The 22,962-nt window shown below is 36.8% G+C and overlaps 1 protein-coding gene across 7 annotated transcripts in view; it reads right to left on the bottom strand.

The window, feature by feature from the left end:
- ALMS1 (ALMS1 centrosome and basal body associated protein) overlaps window positions 1–22,962 on the bottom strand; it is a 234,530-nt gene that overhangs the window by 48,474 nt on the left and 163,094 nt on the right. For 6 of the 7 annotated variants that reach the window (XR_010115578.1, XM_063617469.1, XM_055242943.2 and 3 more), the window contains one exon: window positions 15,713–16,875. Coding sequence is in view for 6 of the 7 variants with exons in the window: in XM_063617469.1 (XP_063473539.1) it covers window positions 15,713–16,875 (1,163 nt within the window). In the remaining variant the exon portion in view is untranslated. Of the gene's footprint in view, window positions 1–15,559; window positions 16,876–22,962 lie in introns of those variants that run through there. The other variant, XM_063617472.1, reaches the window with a different exon arrangement.

Genomic DNA, 22,962 nt, shown 5'->3' with positions numbered 1-22,962 from the left:
TTTTGTATTTTTTTTTTTTTTTTAGTAGAGACGGGGTTTCACCATGGTCTCGATCTCCTGACCTCGTGATCCGCCCGCCCCAGCCATAATTTCAGTTTTTTGTTCTATGTATGACATATATTTTGTTCCAGTGATATTGATATGTATACATATACATACACATATGTATGTATATTTGGGTTATAATATGTATACATCATTTTATATCTTAACTCTTTCTCTGTAAACGTATAAAAAAATTTATGCTTTGGATTTCAGGATGCTGCTTTTGAGTGTAATTTCTCTTCATATATAGGCATGTAAAGTCTGATATGAACTCCATTTTACAAAAATATATGAAACATTAATAAACATTTAGTTGGACATAAAGCTCTCATTTTCTTTTCTCATGGAGGTCTCTCCGTTTGGTAGTTTGCTTGTGTTGTTTATCTGCCCACCTGCTGGAAACATGAGCTAATATAAATAAGGAGAGATCTAAAATACAGAGAAATCATTCACCATCTTCAGCTTTTTCTTAATAAAGAAAAACTGCTGAATGACCTGTTTTCTTCACTTTTTGTACTGACAATAGTAAACTATCCCTTCTCCCCCACCAGAAGACAACCAGACACCAAGAAACAGAACTGCAGAAGGGAGACAGGAAAGAAAAAGAGTGAAAATACACAGAGAAAGCACAGAGACAAACATAGCAATAACATAAGAGATAAGGGTGGGGGAGGAAAGATTAATCAGAAGAATAGAGACACATAACAGACACACTGGGAACTAGAGAGAACGAGAGTGGGGCATGCGGGGCACAAGTGCATGTGTGGGTGAGCAGAGGCAGACAAAACAGAGAAGCAGACAGAGTGCAAAGAGATCATAAAGAGAGAAGAGGGCCTGGACTGCAGAGACTGCAGGGGAGACAGCATGGGGCAGAGAGAAACATAGAAAGAGCAAGTCAATAGTTTCTTTGTTATGTCCTTTTCTGGTTTTGGTATTAGGGTGATATTGGTTTCACAGAACGATTTAAGGAGGATTCCCTCTTTATCTTTTGGAATTGTTTCAGTAGGATTTGTGCCAATTCTTCTTTCAATGTCTGATAGAATTCAGCTGTGAATCCATCTGGTCCTGGACTTTTTTTTGTTAGCAGTTTTTTAAATTACTGTTTCAATCTCACTACTTTTATTGGTCTGTTCGGAGTTTCTATTTCTTCCTGATTTAATATAGGAGGGTTGTATATTTCCAGGAATTTATCTGTCTCCTCTAGATTTTCTAGTTTGTACGTGTAAAGGTTTTCATAATAGCTTTGAATGATCTTTTGTATTTCTGCGGCATTGGTTGTAATATCTCCCATTTTGTTTCTAATTGAGCTTACTTGGATCTTCTCTCTTCTTTTCTTGGTTAATCTCACTAATGGTCTACCAATTTTGTTTATCTTTTCAAAGAACCAAAAGACCAATATCCCTGATGAACACAGATGCAAAGTCCTCAACAAAATACTAGCTAACCGAATTCAACAGCATATCAAAAAGATAATCCACCATAGTCAAGTGGGTTTCATACCACAGATGCAGGGATGGCTTAACATGCACAAGTCAATAAATGTGATACACCACATAAACAGAATTTAAAATAAAAATCACATGATCATCTCAAAAGATGCAGAAAAAGCATCTGACAAAATTCAGCATCCCTTTATAATTAAAACCCTCAGCAAAATCGGCATAGAAGGGACATACCTTAAGGTAATAAAAGCCATCTATGGCAAACCCACAGCCAAAATTATACTGAATGGGGAAAAGGTTAAAAGGATTTCCCCTGAGAACTGGAACAAGACAAGAATGCCCACTTTCACCCCTGCTATTCAACATTGTACTCGAAGTCCTAGCTAGAGTAATCAGACAAGAGAAAAAAATAAAGAGCACCCAAGCAGGTAAATAGGAAGTCAAACTGTCACTGTTCACTGATGATATGACTGTATACCTAGAAAATCCTAAAGACTCATTCAAAAAGCTCCTAGATCTGATAAATGAATTCAGTAAAGTTACAGGATACAAAATCAATGTACACAAATCAGTAGCAGTAGCACTGCTATGCACCAACAAAGACAAAGCTGAGAAACAAATCAAGGACTCAATCCCTTTTACAACTGCAAAAAAAAAAAAAAAAAAAAACCCTTAGGAATATACCTAACCAAGGAGGTGAAAGATCTCTACAAGGAAAATGAAAACACACTGCTAAAAGAAATCATTGATGACACAAACAAATGGAAACCTATCCCATGCTCATGGATGGCTAGAATTAATATTGTGAAAATGACCATATTGCCAAAAGCAATCTACATATTCAATGCAATTCCCATCAAAATACCATCATCATTCTTCGCAGAACTAGAAAAAACAATCCTAAAATTCATATGGAACCAAAAAAACAGCACACACAGCCGAAGCATGACTAAGCAAAAAGAACAAATCTGGAGGCCTCATTATTACCTGACTTCAAACTATACTACAAGGGTATAGTTAACAAAACAGCATGGTACTGGTATAAAAATAGGCACCAAGACCAATGGAACAGAATAGAGAACAACTGATCTTTGACAAAGCAAACAAAAATATAAAGTGAGGAAAGCACACCCTATTCAACAAATGGTGCTGGGATAATTAGCAAGCCACATACGGGAGAATGAAACTGGATCCTCATCTCTCACCTTACAAAAAAATTAACTCAAGATGGATTAAAGACTTAAATCTAAGACCTGAAACCATAACAATTCTGTAAGATAACACTGGAAAAACTCTTGTAGACATTGGCTTAGGCAAAGAGTTCATGACCAAGAACCCAAAACTAAATGCAACAAAAAACAAAAATAAATAGATGGGACCTGCACATCAAAAGAAATAATCAGCAAACAACCCACAAAATGGGAGAAAATATTTGCAAATCATGCATCCGACAACGGACTAATATGCAGAATCTACAAGGAACTCCAACAAATCAAGAAAAGAACAAATAATCCCATCAAAAAGTGGGCAAAGGACAAGAATAGACAATTCTCAAAAGAAGATATACAAATGGGCTAGGTGCAATGGTTCATGTCTGTAATCCCGGCACTTTGGGAGGCCGAGGTGGGTGGATCACTTGAGGTCAGGAGTTCAAGATCAGCCTGGCCAACATGGTGAAACCACTATTAAAATACAAAATACAAATACAAAAAATTAAATACTAAAAATACAAAAAATTAGCCAGGTATGGTGGTAGGCACCTGCAATCCCAGCTACTCCAGAGGCTGAGGCAGGAGAACTGCTTGAACCTGGGATGCAGTGGTTGCAGTGAGCAGAGATTGTGCCATTGTACTTCAGCCAGGGCGACAAGAGCGAGACTCCGTCTCGGGAAAAAAAAAAAAAGAAAGGCCAACAAGTGTATGAAAAAATGATCATCATCAGCCAGGCGTGGTGGCTTATGCCTGTAATCCCAGCACTTTGGGAGGCTGAGGTAGGCAGATCACGAGGTCAGGAGATCAAGACCATCCTGGCTAAGACAGTGAAACCCCATCTCTACTAAAAATACAAAAAAATTAGCCAGACATGGTGGCACCTGCCTGTAATCCCAGCTACTTGGGAGGCTGAGGCAGGAGAATCGCCTGAACCTGGGAAGCAGAGGTTGCAGTGAGCCAAGACCATGCCACTGCACTCTAGCCTGGGAGACAGAGTGAGACTCTGTCTCAAAAAAAAAAAAAAAAAAAAAAAGCAAGCTCATCATCATTAATTATAAGGGAAATGCGAATTAAAACCATAATGAGATACCACATTACTCCTGTAAGAATGGCCATAATTAAAAAAATAAAAATAAAATAGATGTTGGCATGGACATGGTAAAAAGGGAATATTTTTACACTGCTGGTGGGAATATAAATTAGTATAACCATTATGGAAAACAGTATGGAGATCCCTTAAAGAACTGAAAGTAGAACTACCATTTGATCCAGCAGTCCCACTATTGGGTATCTACCCAGAGGAAAATATGTCATTATATGAAAAAGATACTTGCACATGCATGTTTATAGCAGCATGATTCGCAATTGCAAAAACATAGAAGCAGCCTAAATGTCTATCAACCAATGTGTAGATAAAGAAAATGTGGTACATATACACCATGGAATACTGCTCAGCCATAAAAAGGAATAAAATAATGGCATTTGCAGCAATGTGGAGTTGGAGACCATTCTAAGTGAGGTAACTCAGGAATGGAAAATCAAATATTGTATATTCTCATTTATACAGGGGAGCTAAGTTACGAGGATACAAAGGAATAAGGATGATATAATGGATTTGGGGACTTGGGGGAGAAGGGTGGGAGGGGGGTGAGGAATAAAAGACTACACATTGGGTACAGTGTATACTGCTCAGGTGATGGGTGCACCAAAATCTCAGAAATCACCACTAAAGAACTTATCCATGTAACCAAAAACCACCTGTTCCCTCCAAACTATGGAAATAATAAAGAAACAAAGCAAGCAAGCATATGAAACATTAAATATTAGTACCCAGAAAAGAGGAGCAAAATTAACAGAGTTTTGAATTAAGAACTGTTAATCAAAACTTTTATAACCAACCCAGTTGTTGTTCTGGTACATAAAGGTAACAGTCTCAAATTTGCAAGAACATAAAAGATGATCACTCCTGAACATTTAACAGTCTAGTCAAGCAATAGATTGAAATTAACAAACTCATAAATAGGTATGTGAAAAGGCTCTTGGTAAATACTGACCCTATATTTAAATACAACTAATGTAAAATAACTCATGATCTTATAAAATGGAAGTAAAATGTTCTAATTCTTGAAACAGAAGCTAGTCAATGTAGTAATACTACTACTATAAATGAGCTGAGACAAAATTCACAAAATATAACCACTATTGGTTAGTTGGGGAAAATTATGTGGGGGATAGGTGGGAAGAAGTAAAATCAGTTTCTTAATTTTTCATATGATAGAGCCAATAGATAGTTTCATATCTGATAGTGATAGAGAAAGTGGTTGAAGCATATCAGTTAATTAGATTACAGTTGCTAAGTTATCAAAAAACCAACTCGAAGAAACATGTATTACATAGCAATCAACAAAAAAGATTGGAAATAGCAAGAAATCATTAAAAATGATAAGAAATCCTGAATAGCCAAAACAATTTTGAAAGACAAGAACAGTGTTGGGGGATTCACACTTCCTGATTTGAAAACATATTACCAGAGGAACAGTAATCAAAATAGTGTGATATTAGCATAAAGACAAACAAGCAGACCAATGAAATAAGAAAACATGCCCAGAATAAACTCTCACATATATGTTCAAATGATTTTTGACGAGGGTGCCAAGACCACTCAGTGGGAAAAGGATAGTTTTTTCAACAAATGATGCTTGGATAACTGGATATCCACATGCAAAAGAATGAAATTGGACCCTTATCTTATACCATGTACAAAAATTAACTCAAAATGGGTTAAAGACCTAAATGTAAGACCTAAACCCATATAACTCTTAGAGAAAAAGCTTCATGACACTTAATGTGGCAATAATTTTTTGAATATTACACCAAAATCACAGGCATCAAAAGCAAAAATAGACAAACGGGACCACACTAAACTTAAAAACTTGTACATCAGGGGACACAATCAACAGAGTGAAAGACAACCTATTGAATGGAGAAAATATTTGCAAATCATGTATCTGAGAAGGGGTTAACACACAGAAAATATAAAGCAGTCGTAACAACAACAACAAAAATCGAATAACCTAATTAAAAAACGGGCAGGCCAGGTATGGTGGCTTATACCTATAATCCCAGCACTTTGGGAGGTCAATGGGGAAAGACTGCTTGAGCCCAGGAGTTCAAGACCAGCCTGGACAAAACGAGACCCCGCCTCTAAAAAAAAAAAAAGTAAAAGTGGACTTGAATAGACATTTCTCTAAAGATGACATACAAATAGCCAAAAAGCATATAAAAAATGCTCAGTATCACTAAGCATAAGAGCAATGCAAATCAAAACAATATTACCTCACACCCATGAGGATGGCTACTATAAAAAAAAAAAAAAGTGTTGGTAAGGATGTAAAGAAATTAGAACCCTTGTACACTGTTGGTGGCATTGCAAAATGGTACAACCACTATGGAAAACAGTGTTGAGGCTCCTCAAAAAGTTAAAAATAGAACTACTATATGATCTGGCAATCCTTCTTCTGGGTATGTATCCCAAAGAATTGAAAGCAAGGTCTCAAAAAGACATTTACATACCCATGTTCACAGCAGCACTATTCACCATAGCTAAAAGGTGGAAACAACCCAAATGTCCATCAATGAATATAGATAAACAAAATGTGGTATATGTAAACAGTAGAATATTATACAGAATTAAAAGGGGAGGAAATCCTATAACATGCTACAGCATGGATGAATCTTTAAGATCTTACACTAAGTGAAATAAGTCAGTCACAAAAAGACAAATCTGTATGATTACACTCATATGAGGTATCTAAGGTAATCAAATTCATAGACAGGAAGCAGAATAGTGGTTACCAGGAGCTGGGGGAGGGGGACAAGGGCAGTTGCTGTTCAATGGGTATAGAGTTTCAGGTTTGCAATATGAAAAAGTTCTGGAGATTGGTTTCAACATAGTGTGAATACATTTAACATTATTAACTTGCACACAAGAACAGTTAAGAAGGGAATTTTTTGGTATGTGTTTCTCACCACACACAAGAAATTCACCCCTCTCCTTACTTTGAAATGAAATTTAGTTGAACAAACCTTTATTTAATAAATATATCAGAATGAAAAAAAGCCAAAATAATAAAATTTAAATCAAACATATTTACAACAATAAACTTAAATGGAATAAATTTGTTTCAAAAGAGAGACCTTCAGATTGGGTGGGAAAAAAGTTAAATTCAGATGTTACTAACACTTGAGTGAAGCGACTCAAAAAGGCTAAAAGGATGGGCAAAGAGCAATAGTGCAAACGCAAATTTTAAAAAAACTGTACTGGATGAAGTAAAATCAAAGGCAAATATATTACAAATGTAACACAGGCTGGGCACAGTGGCTTACGCCTGTAATCCCAGCATTTTGGGAGGCCAAGGCGGACAGATCACGAGGTCAGGAGATCAAGACCATCCTGACCAACATGGTGAAACCCTGTCTCTATAAACTACAGAAAATTAGCCAAGCATAGTGGTGCACACCTGTAGTCCCAGCTACTCGGTAGCTGAGGCAGAAGAATCACTTGAACCCAGGAGGCAAAGGTTGCAGTGAGCTGAGATTGTGCCACCGCACTCCAGGCTGGGCAATAGAGACTTGTCTCAAAAAAAAAAAAAAAAAAAAAAAAAAAAAAAAAAAAAGAATGCCCATCATGTACCCTTATATTGATGTCACTCTAGTTATTTTGATGGTCAGAGGGACGCACAACTCCACCTGGGAACGACAAGCAAAAATGGTAGAGTAGAGACCTCCAAGGGAGACAGTGCCTTCTCTAGAAACACCAAAAAATATGGAAAACTGTCAAAACCAACCTTATCTGAACTTTAGAAGATAGTCAAAGGTTTATAGTAACCAAGTGTTTGCTAAACCAGGAGAAAGGCCATCAGCACAAGGTAGAAGAACTTTGTAGCATTTTAACTTAGCCTTCTGCTATCCCCTTACCTAGCATGGTGGTCTTAAAGATGGCAGCCCTTGGTCCTGATGTAGGTATCTGCTCCCAAAGAGAGCACGGAGTAGTACCTTGTTCCCAAGGAATTGTGTTTGTTTTGACATGTCTGAGTATTAACCGTGGACTGACACAAGGGACCTGCCTTAGTTTCGCCTAACATAACTCTCTTAGAGTGAAAAAGTAGTTTTATAGAGGAAGAATGTTCCTTGAAAATATTGAAAACCAAATGAACAAGGCACTACTGCCTGGAGCAAAACTTAACAGTTCGAGGGAAACAACAGACATACTAAAAGCAGGAAAGAAAAACTGAGAATCTTTGGGGCATAAGGGCTTGGAAAATTTCCCATGTATACCAGGGAAACTAGAAAGTGCATGCACAGAGCAAGATGCATGTTCAGAAAAGACCTGAGAAGACCAGATGCTTTCATCACTGGTTGATCTTTAGGCTCAGTACAAGCAGGAAGCAAGTCTAAGGCAGAGTTGTGAATGGCCTGGCTAAGCATTGAAGGAGTGTCCAAATGCAGAAAATCTGCAAAGACTTGGGGAATTTTCTTTTTTCTTTTGCTTTTTTTGGCCCCAGGCATTAAGAAAATCTCTATCAAACAAGTGGCTAGCTACTGAGCTAAAGGAACAGAAATATCACACACCAACAAACAGTACAGTCGTTACAAACATAATTTAGAAAAGTCACTAAGTAAACCAACAACTTTAACTTACAACAAGCAGTAACTACAAACCCTAAAGAAGGGGAGGAAAATCTGATGTCCAGAGTTATCACATCTTAATATTCAAAATGTCAAAATTTTAACAAAACATTATGAGGCATGAAAAGAAACAAGAAAGAATGGCCCATTCACGGGTTAGAGGAGAGAAATAAATAGAAATTCTCCCTTAGGAAGAACACACAGTAGACTTACTAGGCAAAAGCTTTAAATCAACTGTTTTAAACGTGCTCAAAGGGCTAAAGGAAACCATGGATAAAGAACTAAAGGAAATGAGGAGAACAATGTCTCAACAAAGAGAGTATCAATGAAGACAAAGAGGAATCAAATAGAAAATATGAAGCTGAAAAGTACAAGAGCTAAAATGAAAAATTCACTAGAGCAGTTCAATACCAGATTTGATCACACAGATGAAAGATCAGTGAACTTGAAGATAGGTGAAATGAAATTACGTACTCTGAGGGACAGAAAGAAAACAGAAAGAGATGAGTGTGATGGTGCATGCCTTGTAGTCCCAGCTACTCACGAAGCTGAGGCAGAAAGATTTCTTGAGCCCAGAGTTCGAGGCTGCAGTGAGCTATGATTACATCACTGTACTCCAGTCTCGGAGATAGTGTGAAACCCTACTCTAAAAAAATAGAAAATGAAAGAAAACAGAATGAAGAAAAATGAACAGAGCTTAAGAGACTTGTAGGACACCATCAAACTTACCAACGGATGCATATTAGGAATCCCAAAAGAAGAGAGAAAGAAAGGGGCAGAAGGAATATTTGGAGAAATAATGGTTGGAAACTCCTCCAACTTGATAAGGGGAAAACATGAATCTAAACATCTAAGTAGCTCAATGAACTCTTAGTAGGAAAAACTGAAAGAGAGCCACATGTTATAATGAAAATGTCAAAGCCAAAGACAGAGAATCTTGAAAGCAGTAAGAGCAAGGGCAAGCACAGAAGGGATCCTCGGTAAGATTAACTGCTAATTTCTCACCAGAAACCATGGAAGACAATAGGCAGTGAAATGACATATTTGAAATGATGAAAGATAAAAAGTGTAAGACAAGAAATCTATCTCCGGCAAAACTTAAGAATAAAGGAGACTTTGGGAGGCCGAGGTGGGTGGCTCACCTGAGGTCAGGAGTTCAAGACCAGCCTGGCCAACACGGTGAAACCACGTCTCTACTAAAATACAAAAATTAGCTGGGTGTGGTGGTGTGCGCCTGTAATCCCAGCTACCCAGGAGGCTGAGGCAGAAGAATCACTTGAACCCGGGAGGTGGAGGTTGCAGTGAGCCAAGATCGCGCCACTGTACTCCAGCCTGGGTGACAGAGTGAGACTCCGTCTTAAAAAGAAAAAAAAAATAAGGCCAGGTACAGTGGCTCATGCCTGTAATCCCAGCACTTTGGGAGGTCAAGGCAGGTGGATCACCTGAGGTTGTGAGTTCAAGACCAGCCTGGCCAACATGGTGAAACCCCGTCTTTACTAAAAATACAAAAATTACCCAGGCGTGGTGGCAGGCACCTGTAATCTCAGCTACTTGGGAGGTCGAGGCAGGAGAACTGCTGGAACCCGGGAGGTGGAGGTTGCAGTGAGCTTAGATTGTGCCACTGCACTACAGCCGAGGCCGACTCTATCTCAAAAAAAAAAAAAAAGAATAAAGGAGAAATTAAAGACATTCCCAGCTAAACAAAAGTAAATTTGTTACAAGTAGACCTTCCCTATAAGGAATGATAAAGAGAGTACTCCAAGGTGAAATGAAAGGACACTTGACAATACCTTGAAGTTATACACAGAAATAAGGCTTAAAGCATATACATAGAAATAAGGCATAAGAAATAAGGGTAAGACAATTACATAGGTAAAAATAAAGTCCCTATTATACTTCTGGTTTGTAACTCTTCCCTTTTTCCTTATCTGATTTTAAAAACGAATGCATAAAATAATTATAAATCTATTTTAGTGGTGACAAAATGAAGATGTAATCTGTGACTGTAACAATTAAAGAGGAAGGGACGGAGATGTCTACCCACAGTTTTTGTGTATCATTAAAGTTAAGGGGAAGAACAGAGATGTATTAACAACAGTGTTTGTATATTATTGAAGCTAAGTTGGTTTTATTTCATATCAGGTTGTTATATGTTTAAGATATTAATTGTAATCCCCAATGTAACCTGTAAGAAAATAACTATGAAATGTTTAAAAAAAAAAAAAGAAATGAAAAGGGAATAAAACTGGTACACTACAAAAAATCAATTAGATACAAAGAAGGCAGTAGAAATGAAAAACAAAAAAGATATGACATAAAACAAACAACACGGGGAAAGTAAGTCCTTTCTTATGAAATTAAATGTAAATGGATTATACTCGCCAATTAAAAGGCAGAGAGGGCAGAATCGATTATAAAAAATGACCATCTATGTTATGTCTAAAAGAGACTTGCTTTACATCCAAAGACACACAGAGTTAGAAATTAAAAGGATAAAAAAGGTATTCCATGCAAATAGTTATCCAAAAGAGAGCTGGGGTAGTTACCCTAATATCAGATAAAGTAGACTTTACATTAAAAATTGTTACAAGAGACAAAAAGAGGGTTTTGTACTGATAAAAGGATCAATCCATGAAGAGGATATAACAATTATGAACATACACACATCTGACAACAGAGCCCTAAAATATATGAAGCAAAAAACTGACAGATTTCAATGGAGAAATAGATAGTTCCACAGTAATAGCTGGTGACTTCAATAATCCACTTCTGATAGCCATAGAAAAACTGGACAAAAGACTGATAAGGAAATTGAGGACCTGAACCACATTATAAACCAGCTAGACCTAACACAATAGAGAACACTCCAAACAGCAACAGAATACACATTCTTCTTAAATGCATGTGAAATTCTCAAGGACAGATCATATGCAAGGTCATAAATGAAAGATTGAAATAATACAAAATATATTCTCTGATCACAGTGAAGTAAAACCAGAAATCAATAACAAAGAAAGGTGGGGAATTCACAGGTAGAAATTAAACAACACTGTCCTAAACACCCAATGGTCAAAGAAGAAATCAGCAAACACTTTCAATGAAAAAGAAGACAAAACATACCAAAATTTATGGCAAGCAATGAAGGCAGAACTTATCTACAAAAGCAAGGCTCAAAGAGACATTTATAGCTACAAATGCCTACATTAAAGAATAATCCCAAATGAATAACCTAACTTTGAATCATAAGAAATGAGAAGAAAAAAAAACTAAATCCAAAGCAAGCAGAAGTAATAATGCAGATTCAATGGAGATAAATGAAACAGATTTAAAAAAAAAAAAGATAAACAAATTTCTAGAAACACAAACTACAGAAACTGACTCAAGAAGAAACAAAATCTAAATAGACTTAAAAGACATTGAATCAATAATGACAAAAAAATTTCCCCAAAGAAAAACACAGGACCAGATGGCTTTACTGGTGAATTCTACCAAACATTTAAAGAATTAACATCAATCATTAACATTAATCCTTCTTAAACTCATTATCAAAAACTAAGGGGTGGGAAAACTTTCTCATTCTATAAGGCCAGTAGTACCCTGATATAAAGGCAGTAAAGACATCACAAAAAAACTATAGACCAATATTCCTTGTTAATATAGATGTAAAAAGTCCTCTTCAAATTCTAATAAACTGAATCCAGCAGCATATGAATAGAATTTTATGATCAAGTGGTATTTATCTCAGGAATGTTAAAGTTGGTTCAAAATATGATTATCAATAAATATACACCATATTAACAGAATAAAAGAAAAAAACAGGCCAGGCACAATGGCTCACGCCTGTAATCCCAGCACTTTGGGAGACCGAGGTGGGGGTGGATCACCTGAGGTCAGGGGTTCGAGACCAGCCTGGCCAACATGGTGAAACCCTGTCTCTACTAAAAATCCAAAAAAATAGCTCGGCATGGTGTCAGGCACCTGTAATCCCAGCTACTCGGGAGGCTGAAGCAAGAGAATTGGTTGAATCCAGGAGGCAGAGGTTGCAGTGAGCTGAGATCACGCCATTGTACTCCAGCCTGGGCAACAAGAGCGAAACTCTGTCTAAAAAAAAAAAAGAAAAAGAAAAAGAAAAAACTAGTAATCTCAATAGATGCTGAAGAATTTGGCAAACACCAAAATGCTTTGATGACAAAAACACTCATCAAAATAGAAAAAGAAGGGAACTTCCTCAACATGAAATCCTAGAGATCCTTAAAAATCCACACGAAAAAAGAGTTAATAAATTCAGCAAAGCTGCAAGATACAAAATTAGTATGTAAAAATTATTTATATACCTCTACATTAGCAATGAATAATCCAAAAATGAAATTAAGAAATTGCACATATGATAGTATTAAAAACAATGAAATATTTACTAAAATTCATGAAATCTCAAGGGACCCCAAACAGCCAAAATAATTTTGAAAAAAGAACTAAGTTACAGGTTTCACACTACCTGCTTTCAAAACTCATTATAAATATACAGTAAATCAAAACACTGCAGTATTGGCATAAAGAGAGATATACAGACTAACATAATAGAGAGCCCAGACAAAAACCCTCACATATATGGCTAAACCATTTTTGGCAAGAGTACCAAGAACATTCAATGGGGAAAAAACAAAGTCTTTTCAACAAATGATGTTGAGAAAACGGGATATTCACATGCAGAAGAATGAAGGTGGACCCTTATCTTACACCATACACAAAAATTAACTCAAAACGGATCAAAGACCTAAAAGTAAAAGCTAAAATTATTAAACTCTTAAGAAGAAAACTTTCATGACACTGGATTTGGCAAATATTTCTAAGATATGACACCAAACGCACAAGAAACAAAAAAAAAATAGCTAAATTGGACTACATCAAAATTTAAAACTTCTGTATGTCAGAAGACACGGTCAGCAGAGTGACTGTGAAAGAGGCAACCTACAAAATGGGAGAAAATATTTTCAGATCATGTATCTAGTAAGAGATCAATATCCAAAATATACAGAAAATCCAGACAACTCAAAAACCAAAAAATCAAACAGCCAGATTTAAAATGGCCAAATGACTTGAAAAGACATTTTTCAAAAGAAGATATACAAATGGTTAAATAAGCACATAAAAAGATGTGCAACATGAATAATCATTAGGGAAATGCAAATCAAAACCACAATGATACTCACACCCAATTGGATGGCTAGTTTATATATTAAAAAATAGAAAATAAGAGTTGGCAAGGATGCAATAAAATTGAAACCCTTGTGAACTGCTGGTGCGAATATAAACTAAAGCAGTCGCTGTGGAAAAAAGGAGGAGGGTTGGAGGATCCCTTATACACTGCTGATGGGAATGCAAAATGGTGCAGGTACTATGGAATAGTCTGGCAGTTCCTCAATAAGCTAATCCACAGAACTACCATATGGCCCAGCATTTCCATTCCTAGATATATACCCAAAAGAATTGCAGACAGGTGTACACAAATGTTCTATATACATTCTATATTCTATTCACAATAACCAAAAAGTGGAAACAACCCAAATCAATAAATGAATGGATAAACAAAATGTGGCATATACATGCAATGGAATAATACTCAGCTATAAAAAGCAATGAAGTATTGATACATGTTATGTCATGGATGAATATTCAAAACACTATGTCTAAGAGAGAGAAGCCTGATGCCAAGGTCATATATTAAATGATTCCATTTATATGAAACAACCGAATAGGAAAATCCTCAGAGACAGAAAATAGATTACTGGTTGCCAGGGGCTGGTGAGAAGAGGGAACAGAGAGTCACCGCTTAATGGGTACAAGGTTTCCACTGGGTTAATAAAAAATTTCTGGAAATAGATAGTGGTGATGGTTGTAAAACACTGTGAATATACTCAACGCCACAGAATTATATACTTGAAAATGATCAAAACTGTAAACTTTATGTCATGTGTATTTCACTACACACACACAAACCCTCTCCTGGATCCATTTATCTATCTCCCCTATGGAACAAAAGCCTTACTCTGTATCATTCCCAATTCTTCACTTACTTTAGAAAAAAGCATACTCTGTTATTTATATATGTAAACACTGCTAAAAGCTCAATGATGAGAAATAATATTTATAATAAATTGTCTGAACATCTCATGCCTCCCTTTCTCTAGACCAGTGGTCTCCAATTTCTTTTGATCATGTAATCCCACTGAGAAAAAATTTTTTTGGCATAAATGGTCAAAATAGATATTTATTTATATGTTATGTCACTACTGTACTCATAAAATATACACAAAAATATAAATTTTAAAAAGTTGGGAAAAATGAATATAAATTCAAATATTTTTCGTTCCATACTCCACTGAACCATTTTGCAAGCATCCTTCTTTGGAGAGCATGTCTAGTGATACTTGAAATTTTCCTCTTGGGTTAAAGCAATGGCTTACATTTATTGAACCCTTGAGATCTCCCTTATTAACACCATAAACTAAGGAATGTGATAATGGCCTTATAGGAGGATACCCTTTGTTGCACTGCGGTGCCTTCTTTAAGAAGACAGATGAGAGAAATTTATCTTAGGTCTCTGTATCAGAAATATCTGTAATGTTTCTAAAAATTTTGTTCTTTTTATATTAAAAAATGACTGTAATTGATCACAAAATTCTAGCAACACTAAGTGCTAGAAAACATAAAGCCAAATTTGTAGCTCTTTTCTAGCAACCACATCCACAAGGCTTATTTATCTTCCTTCTGGCTTTGACTTGTCTTTCCATTATTCACAATTCCTTATTTACTCATTTTTAAAAAATTATATTGTAGCTCACCCCCGCTTCAATTTTTCAAATCAACTCCATTCTTCGATTACAAAAAAAAAAAAACAAACCTGTATTATTTATGTGTTTGTCTGTGTGTGTGTGTTTAAAAGAACCTCAAATATATTTCTTTAAAGACAGAGAGGAATGAATTAAAAAAAAAAAAAACAAATAAACATAAACCCGGCAATATTGTTCAGGATAGAGATCATTCTAACCTCAAAGCTCCCCCATTTCGGGGGTAAACTTTGCAGATTCTGAAGGATCTAGCAGCAAAGCCCTTCATTCAAAAGGTAATTCGTAAATGAATGTTGATGAAAATAATGACAACTCACAATAGCACTGTACTACACTTTCTCACTCTTTTCCAGTTGGTAAGAAATGGTATTGAGAGGAAAGGGCAAATGGCTTGCTTTTTTCACCTGTGTGCAAAGCTTAACTAAAAAGTCCATGAAGAGGGCAGTCACATTGCCAGATGGAATTTGTAGCCATGTACCTGGATGTGTCTCCTTCTGGTGTGCTCAGAAGTCACTAGGGGATGACCTGTATTCAACACTTTCTTGCTGTGTTTGCTCCGCTTCTCAAGGTATCTCCTCTGTTGGTTGGTGATGCTGCTATATAATTTAATTCGTCTGGGTGACAAACATACTCTTTCATGGCCAAAAGCTTGAATCAACCGGGCAGTGTCAATAGTGGAAACAGAGCTACTCCTCTCGTGCAGAGCCATCTCTCTATCTGTTTGGGTCAATGTATCTGATTCGACAATAGAAGTGGTGCTGGAAAGGATGTTGGTGGTAGTATCTGTGAGCAGCTCACTCTCCTCTGAGGGCTGACAATCCGAAGAAGTGTTGCTTATATAATTAAAACCTGGCTGTTTACTCAGAATATATTTATCAAATTTAATCTGTTCAATTTTAATTTGATTAGGCCTCCCAGCTCGATGAGGGGAAAGCACCTTGCTTTTTTTAAGCTCTCCTGTGTTTTTATGGCTTTTCTCTAGGCTTTTAAACCGCTTCTTTTTCTGAAGCTTATTTCTCTGCTGTTGTCTACCACTCCATTCTTTCACACTTCGTTCCCCTCTGCTAGCATCATGTGTACTTTCTGAGACCTGGAGAGAATGTGTGATTGGATTCTGAAGAATTTTAGCCAAACGATCAAGTCGGTCCACCAAGGACAGTTCTTTCCTGTCACTCAACTCGGGCTGTCTCTGTTGCCTCTGTCGCTCTCGATACTTGTTCCACAGTTCATTCAAACTCACAGTGTGCTGAGTTGTTTGCTCTGGGGTGACCTTCTGATCCCTTTTTGGATCATTAATTTGTCCATTATATTTTGGATAATCTCTAGCTTGACTTTTAGTAGTATCCATCACTTCTTTGTTTCCCAAATTCACATTGATGCTGAGGCTCTTTATTCTGGTATAATCTGTCTTAGTCTTGTCCATGTTTTGATAAGGAAGGGGAAGACAAATGTGTTCTCTATGTTTGTCTGGATGATGCTGAAAGAAATCTTTCCAAGAATGTCTCATGAAAACACTCTTTCCCAAAGATTCATGGCAAATATCTTGATCACTTGGTAGGTGTACGGGATGATGAATGTAAAACTTTGCTGACCTGAAGACAGAATGGGTAGTATTTTCAAATTCTGAATGACATTCGGACTCTGAAAAGGAGAAAAAAAGATTTTGAAAGAACTTAAAAAATTAGCATTCTGTTTAGAAATACTATTCACAATTCTTTAGATACAGAACAAAGACTAAAGGAAAGAATAGTTTATATAACGTATCAGAAAATTCACTGCCTGCACAAAAGACTCATGCCTTGTTCTTAGTAGCCTCACTGGTACAGTAAAAGTTTAAGAGACATGAATTTTGGCCTGGGCTCTGCCACTGACCGGCTATGTGACCTTGGGGAAGGCACTTCAGTTCTCCAGATCATAAAAGCAACTGCTATATGTATTTACCACCTGTTCCGTGTAGGGTGTTATGATATATGCTCTGCATCTATTTTTTTTAATTAATCCTGCTATTAAACCTGACAGATATTGGTAACCCCATATTCGACTAAGAAACCTGACACTTCATTCTCATAATCAGTAATTAAATGGACAAATTTTTTTAAAAACTCTTTTTACATATTTTAGAGCCCTTTGAAATTCCTTTTCTGTGGATGATCTTGACTTTTTTGCCAAATTTTTTTTATTGTGGTAAAAAACACATAAAATTTACCACTTTCTATCTTCACTTTTTGACAACCATCGCTTTATATCAAAAAGGCATTTTTAGACATAATATCTTACAATTTTCTATGGTTTGAATGTTTGAGTCCCTCTAAAATTCACGTTGAAACATAATCCCCAATATAATAGTATTAGGTAGGAGGTGATTAGGTCATGAAGGCTCCACCTTCATGAATGGGATTAGTGCCCTTTGGCCTAAAGGCTCCAGTTTGGCCTTTCCCTGCCTTCCACCACATGAGGATAAAGCAACAAGACACCATTTTGGAAGCAGAGACTGGGCTCTCACCAGACACCCAATCTGCTGGTGCCTTGATCTTAGATCTGCAGAATTTTGTTACAGCAGCAGGAATGAGCTAAGACACAATCATAAACCCTAATTCTAATCTCTAATATGACATCAAAACACTGTTTTAGAGTTCTACATCATGGTCAGAAACAAAGATACACACATGCAATGATGGGATGCTTTTCACCCACACTATAGATTACTGGCAAGCAGAGTTTTCATGAAATACTCTAGGAATCCCTACGGACTTCCCCAGAGTAGAGTGGGACACACAGGGCCTGCATTTATACCTAAAGTATGTAGACTATACAATTTTAGAATTATCTAGAAACATTTACAAATTGGGAGATTTCATTTAGATTCTACAGGTTAAGACTGCAGCTTCTGCACTGAACAAATACAAACAAATATATAATTCTAAATTAGGGGCTACAAAGAACAAAAACAAGCTGATATAAGAGAAATTTAACTGGGAAATGGTAGCTAGAGAAGACTTCTCTGAGGAGGATGAGATGTGAAGTAAAAATGAGAGCTAAACAAACAAACAGGCAGAAGAACATTCTGGGCTAAGGGATCACTTTCTGTGGATGTCCTGAGGCAGCTGCCACCTATGCCAATCCACCTGCTCCCATAACCTTTCTGGATACAGAGACAGCATCACCTCTCCCATTCTTTTAAAGGCAATTTCCTCCACTGCTGCTCTGGAGCCCAACTCATCTTCCCTTCCAGACCTTGCTTCCTTTCCCTATCATCTCTCTCTTCTATCTTTCAGGTTCTCCCTCTCTACTGGATCATTTCCAATGGCTTGAAAACATCATTTAGTATGTATGTTTAGAAAATCCTCACATCTTCCTCCAGGTACTGGCCCACTTCTCTGCTCTTCTTCATAGCCAAGCTTCTAAAGAGGAACCTATTTTCCTCACCTTTACCTCTCTCCCTACCCCAATTCCCTCTTCAAATTACTGCAGAGTACAGCCATACTCCTGGACTAAAACTGCTCTTGCTAATATGATCAATGACCTCAATGTATGGCCAATTCCAGGAAATGTTCTCATTCTATATTCTCTTTCTAGGTAATCTCATCTCTCCCTGTGGCTTTTAGTACCATTTTCATGCTGTTACTTATTTTCAAATTTACATTTCAAGCTATGATTTTTCTTGAGTTCCAACTATATACATGATATATCCACTTGGATGTCACAGCCATCTAACTGAGCTCTATTCTAGCCTCCTTGACAACTGTACCTCCCCTAGTCTTCCACATCTCTGTAAATGGCACATCATCCTACTGCCCAAGCCAAAATCTGGGAGTTATTCTTGATAGTTCCAACTTCCTCCTCTTCCTGTTCCTGTCATTAATCCTTCACCAAACAATCACATATCTATTTCTATTTCGTGTCACAATACTGCAAGTCTCTAATAGGTCTCCTGTACCTTCTTGTACTTTTCCAATCTATTTGTCAAATAGTGGTCAAAGTAGTCTTTTAAAAATATAAGCTGGACTTGTCATTTTCTATTTAGCAATTTTCAATGACCTTCTCTTACACTGAGAACAAAGCCCAAACTCCTTAACAAGAAGTACAAGTATACATAACTTTTCTTCCTCATTTTGTACCACTCTTCCTGATAACTATACTTCAATCATGCTGGCCTTTCCCCTGCTTCATCAAATAGCATGAGCAAAAGCATAAAAGTAGGAAAGCACTGAGGCAATAGGAGATAGTGCAAATATTCAGTATGTATGGCTTATTTCATTTATAAAGCAGAGGAAAGTAAGGTAGCAAAGGTTATTTGGGGCCAAATTCTACAGGGCCTGGAACACTAGGCCAAGGACTTTAAATTTTATTCTTGAAAGAAATGAAGAGCCAGTATACCATTTTGAACAGGGGAGTAACATAATTATGGCTGTATTTCAGGAAGGATACCTTGGCAACAGGATAAATAAAGCAAAAATCTGAAGGGCTATCTAGAATTCATTAAAGCAGTAAGTGAAACGATAAGGAAATAGATAACATTGCTTTAAAATGTTTATTCCCTAATATCAGTATTTTCAGTGAACATAGTCCTCCCAGACTGGGACTGAAGTAAAATACAGAGAGAATAGTAGAAAATAAGTAAGCTGAAGGCTGGGCACGGTGGCTCATGCCTGTAATCCCAGCACTTTGGAAGGCCAATGGGGATAGCTTACTTGAGGTCAAGAGTTCAAGACCAGCCTGGCCAACATGGTGAAACCCCAACTCTACTAAAAATACAAAAATTAGCCAGGTGTGGTGGTGCACACGTGCAATCCCAGCTCCTGTGGTGGCTGAGGAAGGAGAACTGCTTGAACCCAGAGGTGGAGGTTGCAGTGAGTCAAAATCGTGCCACTGCACTCCAGCCTGGACGACACAGCGAGACTTCATCTCAAAAAAGAAGCAGCAGAAGCAGCAGCAAGCTGAATTCCTTAAGTATAAAGGGCTTTATAGAACAACAGGATTTGATAATCACCATCATCTCATGACACTTTGTTAAGAGTAAAGGTCAGATAAGTTGAAGTAGTTATTTACTTCTGATAATGGAATTAATTTTATGCATAACATTTGCAAAATTCTCCCAGAATATATAAAAGTACACTGAAAATATCATTTACTGCTTTTCATTTATTTTTAAATATCTTTCATACCTAGAACTGCAGACTTTTAAAAATTAAACATGCAAAATATTCAAATAATGCAGACAAATTTAATATGAAAAGTAAAGTTCTCCTGGTTATCTCTGAACCTCCTAGTTCCACTTTCTGGTGATAACCAATATTAAACAAGTTTTCTTACAGAAAAATTCCTGCCAAGTAGAGTAAAACTACTTGTTCAAAGCAAGATTTTGTGTATCTACAAACATTTTATATTAAACTGATTTACTTTACCAAAATTTAACCAAATATTTAGGTTGTTTCCAATAGTTTATTCTTCCAAAGCATGCTGCAGTGAACATTTGTCTGTGTGTTTATGTGTAACTTTATTTTATTTTTCTGGGTACAACTTTATCTGTGTATCTGTAATTCCCTTAAATGGAAGTCTGGGTGAAAAGGGAATATTTATTTCAACATTAGTTAGATATCATCCAATTGTTCCACACTTTCAAAAATGTTGCAACAAATTTGCACTTCTAATGATAGTCTTATAAGAGTACATGAATGTTTCCCCATGTACTCAACAATACTAAGGATAATCAAATCTTTTCATCTGTGCTATTGTGACAGGTAAAACAAAATTTGTGGTTTAGTACATTCTTTATTAAGACAGTTAAGTATTTCTTCATATCTTTAATGGCCATTTGCATTTCTTTTACTATAAACTTTTTGTTCAGGTCCTTTGTTTTCCTTTTAGGCTGTCATTGATTTGTAAAAAGCTCTTTGCATAGTAAGAAAATTAGCCCCTTTTCTCAGTTTCTCAATTTTTAAAAATTGTTTTCCCATTTTTCATTTATAAATTGATTTTGCATTGATATTTTCTACCATGAGGACACTTTAATTTTAATATACACATTTATCAAATCTTTGGCTTTATGACTCCAAGATTTTGCCAGACCTTGAAAGCCTTCTTCTGCTCAAATTTATTAGAAAAGTCAGATAACCAGAACTTTTATGATCTCTCTTTTTTATACTTGGATCTTTTATACTTACATTTTGGTGACAGGAGTAAAGTAGGGCTACAACTTAAAATTCTCACAATACTCCAAATGGCTAGCAAAGCATCTTGGCATTATTTGTTGAATAATCCATCTTTTTACAAATGGATCTGAAATGGCACCTTTATCATAGAGTAAGTGCCCACTGTATTTAAGTATTTTCACTGATGTATCAGTCTCTTGTCCCAGTAGCATCCTTTTACTATTATCACTGTATAATTCATTTAAATACGCTGTAAATTGTAATACTGTGATATAATAAATACATATTTTTGCCTTATCCCTAGCTCCTCGCCAGAACTACTAAAACTCTTGTAATTTCCATTTAGGAAAACGTGGTAACAGCAATAGGGCATCTTTTATTATGACATTTGGTTTTTGTACCTGGCTCTTGAAACAGTTCAGGAATGAGTGATAAAGGTTCAAGGAGGTTCTGTTATTCAAAACAAGTCACTTTTGATCACACTTGAGTTTATGTTAATGAGGTGAATTTTAGAAAGCCCCTTAGGATAGGGGGCCTGTTTACCAAGGGAACAACCATATGTTTAGAGGGCTGGAACTTCCAGCCCCAACCCCCCATCTCTGGGGAGAGGACAGGGACTGCAGGTTGAGCCAATCACCAATGGCCAATGATTTAATCAATATTGCCTACGTAATGGCACCTCCATAAAAACCCTAACAGACAGAGTTTGAAGAGCTTCACATTTGGTGAACACAGGAGAAGCTAGGAGGATGGCAGGCCCAGAGAGGACGTGGAAGCTCTGTGCACCTTCCCTATACCTTGCCCATGTATCTCTTCATTTGGTTGTTCATGCATATCCTTTGAAATACCCTTTATCAAGAAATCAGGAAATGTAAGAAAATGTTCCCTAAGTTTTCTGAGCCATTCGAGCAAATTACCAAATCTGAGGAGGGGGTCATGGGATTCTCCCCACCACCCCAATTTGGAGCTAGTTGGTCAGAAGTATAGGAGGCCAAGCCATGCAATTGGTATCTGAAGTGGTGGGCAGTCTTGTGGGACTGAACCCATAACCTGTGAGGACTGTGCTAGGTACAGGTTGTTAGTGTCAGAACTGCTTAATGTGAGGGGAAACCCCACACATTAGGTGTGAATACAGTAGTCCCCCTTATCTGTGGTTTTGCTTTCTAAGGTTTCATTTACCCATAGTCAACCATGGTCCCAAAATATTTAATGGGAAATTCCAGAAACAATTCCTAAGTTTTAAATTGCACGTCGTTGTGAGTAGTATGATGAAATCTCTTGTCATCCTGCTCCATCCAACCCTAGGATGTGAATCCTCCCTTTATCCAGCATGTCCATACGTTTACAGTACCTGCCCCTTAGGCACTTCATAGCTGTCTGGGTTATCAGGGTGACTGTCATGATACTGCACTGCCTGTGCTCAAGTAACCCTAACTGTAGTTAGTAGTAGCCCCAAAGTGCAAAAGCAGTAATGCCAGCAAATTGGTTATGCCAAAGAGAAGCTGTAAAGTGTTTCCTTTAAAAAGATGAAATTTCTTATTTATCATCTATCTATCCACCTGTTTTAATGTCAGAA

This window comes from Symphalangus syndactylus, chromosome 14, assembly GCF_028878055.3.
Source record: "Symphalangus syndactylus isolate Jambi chromosome 14, NHGRI_mSymSyn1-v2.1_pri, whole genome shotgun sequence".
Classification (NCBI taxonomy): domain Eukaryota; kingdom Metazoa; phylum Chordata; class Mammalia; order Primates; family Hylobatidae; genus Symphalangus; species Symphalangus syndactylus.
Note: the sequence above shows the minus strand (reverse complement) of the source record. Positions and strands in the feature narration are given on the sequence as shown.